General features: G+C 42.1%; 1 protein-coding gene across 1 annotated transcript in view; it reads right to left on the minus strand.

Moving 5' to 3' along the window:
* Positions 1–6,881: 6,881 nt before the first annotated feature.
* The window catches only part of LOC126482005 (multiple epidermal growth factor-like domains protein 10), a 146,702-nt gene continuing 140,759 nt past the window's right edge, over positions 6,882–12,824 (minus strand). Inside the window, exons 13-14 of the mRNA XM_050105972.1 lie at positions 9,073–9,207; positions 6,882–7,234 (exon numbers count right to left, since the gene is read on the minus strand). Of these exons, the coding sequence (XP_049961929.1) occupies positions 7,149–7,234; positions 9,073–9,207 (221 nt within the window). The 3' untranslated portion in view covers positions 6,882–7,148. The remainder of the gene's footprint in view (positions 7,235–9,072; positions 9,208–12,824) is intronic.

The following is a 12,824-nucleotide window of genomic DNA, read 5'->3' on the forward strand; positions in this document are numbered from 1 at the left end:
TCAGCTCGCGCGAGCCATATATCTTCGCGCTTGTTTCCACTTTGCGGACGGGCAGAGTCTGCACGAAATGCAAACGACGCACCCCGGTTGTGGCTCAGCTTGGCAGGTCAGTCTTCCGCGGTGTAAATCCCCAGCGGTTCTTCGTGCCACCCGCACAGTGCCTCCCATCGCTAGAGAAATGCCGGGTGCTCCATCAACCAGGTCGTTGACCAACGCCGGCCCAACGTACGAGCCGCTCTACGCCTACTCATTACGCGGCACGGTTCCAAGAGAGCATGCAATGTACAGATTCCTGTCTGCAGACTGTCTACAGAACTGTTAACGACATTCCCTGCTTTAGTTGTCCACTTTTCCCCGGAAACAGATGCTCGTAAATAGGCAAGAACTTTTGATATTGTTTATTCACGACATCGCCGATGAATATCTGAAATAAGTCACAACCGTCAACGGATATTCGTGAGGAGCAATTTAAGGCAAAGATACCACCTAAATCTGGTTGTTATGGAGACAGATACAAAGCAGAGACGGGTTGGAAGACTCGTAAGGAAGTGTGCTTCATGTACGAGGGAAGTTGTCTACAAAACGTTTTACGAAAAATACTCAAGAATCATTCGATATGACACCCTTATCATGTTGGATTAACAATACAGATGGAGAAGATTTACAGAAGTGCCCAACAGCGCGGCTTTTTTTTTTTTTTAATTTTGTTCATCCTATAGGTAATAATGACCACACAATTTGCGGTGAGTTTTTTCTGCTGAACTCCAATCCACACGTCTGACACGTTAGAAAATGCGTAGTATCCGCCAGGTAGAGAAAACTGTAGCAGAAACTAGCCGCTCTGCACGCCTCTGCAGGTTTCAACGAAATAAGGTTTTCTGCTATCAGGTTAACTGATCTATGAAACGGTTGATAGTCTGTGAGTGAGACCTTCAGTATATTGTTAAAAACACCGCCAACACCACACTGATGTCAAGTTATAGTTTCAACACTCACACGCGGTCACAGTCACTCGTAGAAGGCAGCTTATGGTATCCAACCAAACCAGTTAGCAAAAGTATTACAAAATGGAATATCCATGCCACATTACTCGCTCAAATATTACACAAATTGACCGCTACGAACGTTCGGTTCGCGATCGTGACTTGTATAACATGCCACGCGGATTTTGTTTAATTCAAAAGTTACAGTTTAAACAAACAAATATGAATTTTGCGTGCTTGTCATTAACACACCTTTGCGTTCACTTTGTGGCCCTCCAAAGACAAGTTTAAGTAGTAATTCCGCAAAATCTGCACAAGTATTCAGAGCCTCTAAGTATAAGACCGAACAATGTGACGGCTGAGCTCTAAACTGCCCTTAGACCCCAAAAAGTAATTCTTTAACCCACAAAATACCTGAAAACGTACTGTCCTCTGATTGACTGAGGAACATCATAGCCAACCCGATATCAGAATTAAACCGCGCAATCCAGCGCCTTCTACATTTGACCAATCACAAGATGGCAGCCTTTACGAACAATTTATTAAATGTGAAACGACCCCTTAGAAAAATTTATGAATGACTGTGCTGATAAACCTTTTACACTATTTGATTTTCAAACAGCTGAGCAGAGTTGAACGTACTCAGACATTTCGCTCTCTACCTATTCTGATCAACACTAAACTGACACACAATATTTTTTGCGCAACGCAATCTGACTTTCAATAATCCCTACAAGAGAATGGCCCTGACTAACAATAACCTATACCTTTCATGAATCACTTACCTCACAATAATCTTCGTTACTCAAACTACTGCAATACAGCGAGCGCCAATACTGCCAGCTAAATAAAAGATTCTAACTACTGCCGTCACTAACTACTGATAGGCATAGTTAGCAAATAAAAGATTTTGATAAAGAAGAATGTATTTACCTTACTAGTGTTCAAAAGTCATAATATATATATCAGTTCATGACAACCAGTCTTACAAATTTACTGTCTCTGACGGACACACTTCCAGATCATCCGCTCTCAAAACTCCGCCATCTCTCTCGCCACATCCACCACTGCTTGCGGCTCACCTCCAACTGCGCAACGCTACGCGCTGTTAACAGCCAACTGCCCAACACTACAATAGCGAATATTACAACAATGCTAACCAGCCACAGACTGCACACAGCACAGCCAGTAATTTTCATACAGAGCGCTACGTGGCGTTACCAATATAAAAACCTAAACAGCCTACTTACAAATGAACACATTTAGAAAATCCACAAATATCAGAATAACTCCCTCTTTAAAAAACAGAATTATCGTAAAATGTTTCTTGTTTCCCTTGTCTCAAGCTGGCTAATTACACTTTACAAATTTCCCCTGAGTGTATGACGCCCTCTCCCTGCACAGCCACTATTCTCACGCTAGCATGCACTCAGTTAATAGACACAACAATATTTATTTATTACATTACTTCACATTCAGATCTTCATTTACACTAATTACTAAACGTATTTGATCACTAATAATTAATAGAATGCATAATATTCACAAATATATAGTATTGTTTCTAAAATATACTATTTTGTCTGCTGAATGTCATGGTTCTGTAAGATGCTGGCATCCTCCGGCCGCAGCCCTAACTACAATGGTGTCCAAAATTAAAATAACAAACGGAAATTTTCGAAGGTTGCTTTTGTTTTGCCTCAAAACAGTAGAATCAGGTGATAGTAAAACAGAAACAACATAAGGAATACAGAACGTAAACAACTGCAACATGCATAAGGGTAGACAAAAATGTTCTGCCTTTCTTCTAACTTAATGGATATACACACACATTCCGACAACTGGTCAATACACTCAGTATGGGGTAGTAACACAGGCTGACAAACGACGGGGCATGCTGTGAATGATGTCACCAATCACATGTTGAGGCAATAACGCCCATTCTTCCCGCTGCGCTGTTTGCAAGTCTTGGAAAGTGCTTGGTGGATGCTAGCGTGATGCAAACCGTGTCCCTAGAGCATCCCAAAAATGCTTTATGGGGTTCAAATCGAGAGAGCGAGCAGGGCACTTCATGCGTGCAATGTCTTTCATTTCCAGAATAACATCAACCACTTGTGCTCCATGAGGTCGAGCATTATCGTCCAGCAGTACGAAGTCTGGGCCCACAGCACCTCGCAACAACCGTACATGAGATCTCAAGATCTCATCACGATACCTGAGAGCAGTTAAACCTCGCCAATTTAACTGTATAATTTCGTAAAAAAAAAAGGTTAAAATGGCTGTAAGCACAATGGGACTTAACATCTGAGGTCATCAGTCCCCTAGATTTATAACTACTTAAACCTAACTAACCTAAGGGCATCACACACATCCATGCCCGAGGCAGGATTCGAACCTGCGACCGTAGCAGCAGTTCCGTGAAGAGGTCCTTGGGTGGCCAACATAACCCCTGCCCATCTATTAGGGATCCTTCTCGGTATCGGTCTCTTTCCACAACGTTTGGATCCCGAAATCGTATTCCACGTTCTCTCCAGATGCAATTTCGTCGAGAATCACTGTGCAGGTCAAATCGGGACTCATCTGTGAAAAGAATATTGGCCCACTGTTCGCCGTCCAGGTGGCATGTTGACGGCTCCACTCTAGATATTCCCTTCTGTGAAGACGCGTCAGAGGTACAAGTACACCAGGTCTCAGACAATAAAGGCTACTCTGCTCAAGTCTTCTGTACACCGATTGACTCGCTACAACACGTCCAGAGGATGCTTCGAGGTCAGATACCAGTTGTCGTGTAGTACTGAGACGTCGTGCCTTTACAACCAAGTAACGGTTCTCTCTTTCTGATGTTACACTTCGTCGGCCCTCGTCTTCGGGATGCAGTTTCAATCTCTACAAACAGACGCCACATCTGAAAACGAACAGAACAATTCGCATTACGGCTTCGGGCCACATCAGTTTGTGACTATCCTGCTTCCATTCTTCCCATGGCCCTCCATCGTAGGGCGTCTTCTCTGTGCCCTGCTGCACCGTCTCTGACTGTGTACACAGCCATTGTGGATGTGGCATTATCCGGCAAACATTATCCCGTTTGCAAGGTGCCCTCATGTCATCGCTGGCGTTGTTGCCCGTTGACCAGAATGCCATCTTCCGTGCAGGACACTATTGTACGGACATCTGCTGAGAGTTTGTGTGATTATATCGTGAATTGGACACAGCGTTGGGAAACAGTGGTTTATTGCTGTTTTCTTGCTGCTGCTACTGAATCAGAGCGCACATCTGTCATGCTAGAACCATGACTTACTGTTCTTATGTATCTGCCCGCTACCGTCTGACTTATACAGTACAACGCAATACGTCTCAAGTACTGCACAGTTCTTCGCTCCTTGGCTGAGAATGAGTGCGTAACAGAAATGCTAGGTCCCAGTGGGAAGCCTATGGGAAAGAGCTTGCACATAATGGGACGTTTTACTGTTGAACAAAAGAAGTCAAGATGTGATTACGAAAGATAATTTGGAATGGGAAGCATAGACCGTTGCTCTTCTCGTGCGCCATTCGGGATTTGAATCGGAAATTTTGGGGACGGTGGAGGATATACTTTTACACTAGCTTCGATTTGCGGAATATGTTTCTTCAATTTCCGACATCGAATTTCAGACGGCTTTGGATTAGCACAGACACTGGGCACTGGACCATAGTCACACAAGGAATGGAATACTTCTTTAGAATGACAGAAAGGTAGATGTGATAATTATGTATAGAAACGTGGAGAATAATCACAGAATTACTAAAAGCGAGGGAGGCAGTGTAAAAGAAAAGAGATAACTGTAACATGCACGATGCAATCCGGCTTGTGGTCTAGTAGTTCAGCACGAGTCTGTAAGGTTGCAGGATCAAAACCTGCTCAGACAGCGGAATTTCTCGGTCTGCCTTTGTGCTAGTCCTCACTTCTCAATGATGCGAAAATGTACCAAAAACTACACCTATTTTGGTTTTCACGTTAAACGGTAGGTCCGCTTTTCCCAATACGATTACAGGGATAGCTTAAGGACGCCACCGTCGCCAAAGTCCGTCCATTTGAAATAAATTGCAAACAGGCAGCTGAGCGCCCATCTTGAACTCCCAATAAATCGTGACCTACAAATTTCCTTTATAAGATGTAAAATCACGTAGAACGGATAGCGAGAGGAAGAATTAATAAGCAGTTGGGCGTAGCGTACAACGCAATTCTTCAGAGATTAACAGCACCTTATGTCAGCCATTGGCTGAATAGTGAGAACTTCACAGCTTCATTCTCTGACTGTAGCCCAGCGTTAAGAGGTTGTAAGTGGTGCAGCCAGAAAAGAATTAACTGTGGAAATTTCATTATGCAAGAACTATAGAAGATTTGAAAAAATTCGTGGGTAGATGAATTTACCAAAATTATATTGTAGGGAATTTTTATAATGTACAACAGTGAACAACGACAATTTGGTTTTGATTTACTTCATTGAAAACGTATCGTTATCTGTTTCGAATTTACATCTTTATCTTCAGAAGGATTTCGTTCTTTCACCAAGACACATAAAAGTTGGTTTAGTTTTGTAAAATCATCCAAGGTAACTGACGATGAATGTCTAAATCCGAAACCGATAATGATATGTTCGGAATGAAGTAAACCAAAACTAAATTGTGGCTAGTTGCTGCTGTGCAGCATAAGCATTTTGAGTCGTATAATATCCGTGTTCTCTAATAATGGCGTCATTATTTGACAAAATAAAATTGTATTGCGTTAACTAGAACATATTTTACATATATAACGTACCTTTTCCCGAGAATTCTTCATGCACTTCTTTCTTTTAATGACCTACCTTTTTGAGCCATGTCTCCTGATTGCTTTGATGCCGCCCGCCAAAAGTTCTTCTCCCGTGACTATATCATCTCCTAGCAGCACTTGGACCCTACAAGGTCAATTATATGTTGGATGTATTCCAATCTCCTTCTACCCTGTAGTTTTTATCCTCTATAGCGTCCTCTAGTATCATGGGAGTTCTTCCCCTATATCTTAATAAATCTCCTATGATCCAGTCCTGTCCTCTTGTCAGTAGTTTCCATATGGTCCCTCATCTAAAATTTAACATTAACAAGGTGAGTGCTCCAATAAGACGTAGTCGCAGTATCCTTGAATTGTGAAAGAATGTCATAAGTTAAGGAATATGTCCTTTTGCAAAGGAAGGTGTCATTAAACTGAAAGGCGGTGGCTTAAAGTAATCGCCACTTTAAGGGAAAAGGTACCCAGAATGTCTCTTGCGTTAAAAGGGATCCAGTTGTGCGAAAGGACGGAGCTAGAAAGAGCTACTTCGGAATATGCCAATGAGAACTACAAAAATATATTGTTCAGTCAACGAAAGTTTCAAGTGTTGCTTTTTTTCACTGATACAATCTTGACTCGTTTTGTTATGAACCAACACAGATAAAAAAAAACTAACATTTCACTCGCATCGTTTATGGTGCATCCGATCACGGATTCTAAACTTATGTAACTAATCTGTTCTGTCAAAGCCTTTGCTCGGATTTCCTGTAAAATCAAGCGACCTCGTTGTTTGAGGATCTGCTGTGATGCAGGAGACTTATCTATTCGAATTCAGCTGGAAAAATGAGCACTACGTAGCAGTAATATACTCGCCTTACAGATTACTGTTTATTTCAGATTTATTACAATTACATTCATTCTTACACTTCCGTTTTCATCTTTAACGTTATCGCAGTTGAGTAAAACAGTACTGGAATACATCACTCACTTTCTTTAAGTCCCGATTACGAAAACTGAAAGATAAATAAAAATAAATAACCATTATTTGACAACAGTGTATTTAAAAATACTGAGTTTACATAACGCAATGATAAAAAATCATATTGCTTCATTAAGTGAACGTCGAAACGAGTCATGTGTTAAATAAGGCTCACATACTAGCGCCATGCCTCCTTTCTTGGAGTTTTAACGCACTCGTGGCAAAGAAGAAAACTGCGGATCCATTGAGGCTGGAGGACTAAGGGTATTATGACTCGTCGTAGAAATGACTAGTCAACATTCATTATTGTAAACATGTTATTTCCTTAGTTGCTCTACAAAAGAGAACCCTCAAAAAAGGATCTCGGTCGGCAAGATTATGCCGGTGTGCCGGCAGTCCGTCAGCATAGCGAGCTGCGGAGAAGAGAGAGAGCCAGTAAGAGCAGTGCAGACGTCGACGCACCCAGACGCAGCCCAGAAGTCGCCCCTGTAAACATAAAACAAGCTCGTCACCGACACTGTTGAGAGACTTGCACACACGCACACGCACACACACACACACACACACACACACACACACACACGAAATAGGGTAAGGATTTTTGTTTGAGGACAGGGAAAATCGTAGAAACAAAGTGCCCATTTTTCAATGTGACTCTGAGGAAGTCTCGATCAACTTTACTATACGGAATATGTGATCGAGATGTAGAGATGTAACCGAAACATCTGCTGGGCAGTCTTACTATCGAGTGTAGAACTCTGGAACTAATCACTCATTCCTCATTAAGAAATGAGTACAGCCATATTTCGTTCTTAAAATGTACACTGAAAAGCCAAAGAAACTGTTACACCGGTCTAAAATCGTCTATGGTCCCTGCGAACACACAGAAGTGCCGCAACACGACGTGGCATGGACTCGAACAATGTCTGAACTAGTGGTGGAAGAGACTGACGCCATGAATCCTGCAGGGCTGTCCATAAATTCGTAAGACTATGATGGGTGGAGATCTCTTCTGAACAGCACGTTGCAAGGCATACCAGATATGCTCAATAATGTTCATGTCTGGGGAGATTAGTGGCCAGCACAAGTGTTTAAAGTCAGAAGACTGTTCCTGGAGCCACTCTGTAGCAATTCTGAACGTGGGGTGTCGCATTGTCCTGCTGGAATTGCCCGTGTCCGTTGGAAGGCACAATGAACATGAATGGATGCAGGTGATCAGACAGCATACTTACGCACATGTCACATGTCAGAGTCGTATCTAAAAGTATCAGGGGTCCCATGTCACTGCAACTGTACACACCCCACATCATTACAGAGCCTCCACCAGCTTGAGCAGTCCCCTACTAACATGCAAGATCCATGGATTCATGAGGTTGTCTACATACCCGTACACGACCATCCGCTCGATATAATTTGAAACGAGACTCGTCCGACCAGGCTACATGTTTCCAGTCATCAACAGTCCAAAGTCGGTGTTGACGGGTCTAGGCGACGCGTAAAGATTTGTGTCGTGCATTCCCAAGAGTTCACGAGTGGTCCCTCGGCTCCGAAAGCCCATATCGATGTTTCGTTGAATGGTTCGCATGCTGGCACTTGTTAATGGCCCAGCATTGAAATTTGCAGCAATTTGCGGAAGGATTGCACTTTTGTCACCTTGAACTATCCTCTTCAGTCGTCGTTGGTCCCGTTGTTGCAGGATCTTTTTCCGGCCGCAGCGATGTCAGAGATTTGATGTTTTACGGGATTCTCGTGAAATGGTCGCACGGGACATTCCCACTTCATCGTTACCTCTGATATCCTGTGTCCCATCTCTCGTGCGCCGAATATAACACCACTTTCAAACTCACTGAAATATTGATACCCTGCCATTGTAGCAGCAGTAACTGATCTTACAACTTCGCCAGACACTTGTTATCTTATATAGGCGTTACCGACGGCAGCGCCTTATTCTGCCTCTTTACATACCTACATATTTGAACACGCATGCCTGTACCAGTTTCTTTGGCGTTTCAGTGTATTTCGAACTGCATGGGTCTTCTTTGATTTTTATTATTACTTGCTTTAAGCCACCTTGGTAAGAATCCCACTCAATAAACGACGATAAAAGAAGTTAGACCTCGAATTTTGCAAGAGATTTCTCCTGAGGGCGAATTACATTCCAAGTGAATTCTTCTGAAAAGTCTCCCAAGAGGATGCTAGAAATAGCACTCTTCCATTTTGTTCATACTTGTAGAATTTGAAGGCTTTATAGTAGCCTCTCCCAGCAGCTAATCAGCTCCCTGTACGATGGCGCTGACTCAACTGTGTCGAGAAGACAAACTCACCTGAGACGCACGCAGAGCGGTCTTCGGTGGCCACATACTCGAACTTGCACTCGCAGAAGCCGTTCCGGCATTCCAAACCGTCTCGGCTGCCGACGACGAAGCACTCGCTAGATCGCGAGCAGCTACCTCCAAGTACTGCAACACACATCACACACACTGTAATTCTGAAAGCCAATTCTATCTGCATTGCATGTAGAAGACTGTCTGAAGTGTAAAATGAGGGTGAAAAATCTCTTTATTATCACAGACGTAGCCTTTGGTAATCTAACAGACTGTCTATTTATAACAGAGCTACTGTTCATCTTGTGGTTGAAACTTATTTTTTGTCCGTGTTTGCTTTCGAAAATACGTAGATATTAGATTCTGAATATTAATTTAGAGTGATGCGAGAAAAGGGAAGCGAAGCGAATAAAAACAACAGCCTCATTGAAGCCCTGAATTTTTGGTAAATATATGTAATACACTATTCAGAAGTCCTGATTAGTAGCAGATGGCAAACTGGAACAATGTATCACCTGACGGCAAATGATAAACTGCTACACGAACCTCAGTATGCGACTCAAGGTGAAACTATAGTGTTAAAAAAAGTGTTCCACGTATTGAGATGTGCCAGTATGGACCAAAACAACAAAAATGTCCGGCAAACATGTGCTGTGTAATGCATACCTTAAGAGCTACGAGAACTTGTTCATTTTCGCCACTGTGAAACACTTCTACTGCAAGCTCTTTGTTATCATGTAAACTAGCTGGCCAACACGCGGGATCTCCCCGACAAAGCCACTGCACATTAAATGTCTGTGTGAGTTGTTCAAGAACATTTAGCAGAAAATGGACTGGTCCTCCATCGACCATGAACCACATCTCCAGACCTTCTTGAAAAGGTTTCTCCTCTAGTAGGACAGACAATTCGTCTGATAGGAACTGACGATACCTAACACTAGTTAAGCTGATACTAGTGAATATCCTATTCGCCTGGAAATTTTCCAGCATGCAGGACACGTGCCGACGGTTGGCTCCATTTACCAGACGACTACACTAAAACATGTCTGCTATTTCCCATATGGAATAGTAGTTTTCCGTTACGCTAGTAAAGGCCGGCCTCCAGTCCAGAGCGGCGCTGCTGCTACGGTCGCAGGTTCGAATCCTGCTTCGGGCATGGATGTGTGTGGTGTCCTTAGATTCGTTAGGTTTAAGTAGTTCTACGTCTACGAGACTGATGACCTCAGATGTTAAGTCCCATAGTGCTTGGAGCCATTTGAACCATTTTTTACGCTGTTAAATGGAAAGACAAAACTATAACGTAAAACCATCTTCATTTGTTTACTGAATTCTATAGGTCGTTCGTAATAGTGAAGAGCTTGCATTAGAAGAGATGTTTCACAGCAGCGAAGATGAACAAGTGCTCACAGCTCCGAAGCTATGCATTTTAGAACCCATGTTTACTGGATATTTTTGTCTTCAAATGTCCAAATGTGTGTGAAATCTTACGGGACTTAACTGCTAAGGTCATCAGTCCCTAAGCTTACACACTACTTAACCTAAATTATCCTAAGGACAAACACACACACACCCATGCCCGAGGGAGGACTCGAGCCTCCACCGGGACCAGCCGCACAGTCCATGACTGCAGCGCCAAGACCGCTCGGCTAATCCCGCGCGGTGTTTTTATTGTCTTCATTTGGCCCATAATACCACCTCTCAGAATAGGGAATCCTCTTTTTTAACACCCTGTATTTTGTTAATAATGTGATGACTATAAGCGTAATAATCCCAATAATGTTCATATTATCATGCGAAATTTTTAACTACCACCCGACAGAAAATAAAATGAACTCGTTGATGAATGTGAAATTTCAGGGAAACGTTTATCGGCGTTAAAGCAGAAAACTGTATTTGCTCAAGGCGCAATCCTATTTCCATAATTATTCAGTGTTCCACGAGGAATGGTCAATATTCGGGGATAAGACAGGAACGATCATTCGAACCATAAACGTTCAATAAACGTGGCCTCCAAAAAGAATGCCTTAAGAGCTTGAGCACTTCTTCATCATCGACGCTCGTGGTCTAGTGGTTAGCGTTACTGCCTCTGGATCACGGGGTCCTGGGTTCGATTCCCGGCCGGGTTAGGGGTTTTCTCTGCCCGGCGACTGGGTGTTTGTGTTGTCCTCATCATTTCATCATCATCATTCGTTACAGTTGCTAGATTGGACTGTCTAAATAAATTGGACTGTGTAAAAACTGGGACTTTGTACGGGCGCTGATGACCGTGCAGTTGAGCGCCCCACTAACCAAATATCATCATATTCGATACTGTGAAACAAGTCTCTTATAAAGCAACCTCTTTGCTTTCCATGTTCTGAGAGATGGCAGCGTAGATCCAAACAAGAAAAAATCGTCCAGTTGTATAGGCTCTAAAGGTCATACTCTAAGAGCTATGAGCACCTGTTCATCTTCGGTACTATGAGACATTTATTCTACTGAAGAAATGCTCATATCTCTAACGTACGGATTTTAGAGCTCATGTTTAACAAATAGTTTTTTCTTGTATCGTCGATACTCCCAAAATATGGCAAGCGAAGAACTTGTAGTAGAAGAGATTTGTTTTACAGTATCGAACGTGAACAAGTGCTCACAGCTCTCAAGGTATGCATTTTAGAGCCCATGTTTACCACACATTTTTGTTTCGAATGGTTGTTCCTGTCGTATTGTCATATTCCTGAATACTGACCATTCCTCCCGGGACACCCTGCTTAAAGCTACTACTAGTTTGTTGTTTCAACTCTGTTATACCATATTGTGTCACATAACTCTGTTCATTTTCAGTAACAGCGACGCTCACTAAGTGAACGTTATTAGGATAAGCGAATTGATAATCGAAAACACTTCCTTAACACTTTTTTAAAGTAATCTCTCCAGTAGTCAGTATATATCTTCGGTTTCTCTAAATATAAAAAGTTATGAACTGATTTTGTGACTTCATCGCTAAAGTATGCTGTTTTCTAGACTAGAGCAAGAAACAGTTATACATCACATAAATGAAACGTAAGTAAACGGAGATTGCAACTAAAGAAGGAATGTAAATTTGCCAAAAGAAAATTACTTGTAATTGTTGGAGAAGAAAATTCTATATTATAGGATAATAAAATTGAAACGGTACAAAGCAATTTCTGGGAGGGAGCGGAGGAGGGGGAGGAATCTATATAAACGAAATTTAGGTGGGAAAAATTTTAGTCACAAAAATTAATGATTGACTTGTTGGCCAGCCAGGAAAACCTAGTCCATAACGAGCTGATAAGAGAATAGGAAAAGGGCCCGTTCTAAGACTGTGAAAGTAATATGGAGACAATGAAAAGCTAAAAGAAATTTAAGAAATTTTGAAATGATCCTTGTACATCACACGGTCCAGTGGAGTACCAGCGAACGTGAGTACTAGCAATCTTCTCTTTTTCTGTTTCGCCATCTTAGGATCACATAAATTCGAATAAGGTATTTTTGTCGATGTCTTTATTCTTAAGCTACGGAACCTTCCTCAATGTTCAATCAATGAAGTTTTTATCCTCAGTCTAATTCTGTCCTGGAAAGCTACAGCAGCCTTAGTTTTTGATTTTAATGGTTATCTGTTTCAAATTTATGTTTCCTGTTTTCCTGTCTGATTCCAGTTACTTTGGTTTTCTTGTTTCATAAGGAATTTGTGCAGTATCTAAAATGTCAGCTTCTCCTTGTCCACTCTAAGTATTTGTCCGAAGAACATA

This window comes from Schistocerca serialis, chromosome 5 (genome assembly GCF_023864345.2).
Source record: "Schistocerca serialis cubense isolate TAMUIC-IGC-003099 chromosome 5, iqSchSeri2.2, whole genome shotgun sequence".
Classification (NCBI taxonomy): domain Eukaryota; kingdom Metazoa; phylum Arthropoda; class Insecta; order Orthoptera; family Acrididae; genus Schistocerca; species Schistocerca serialis.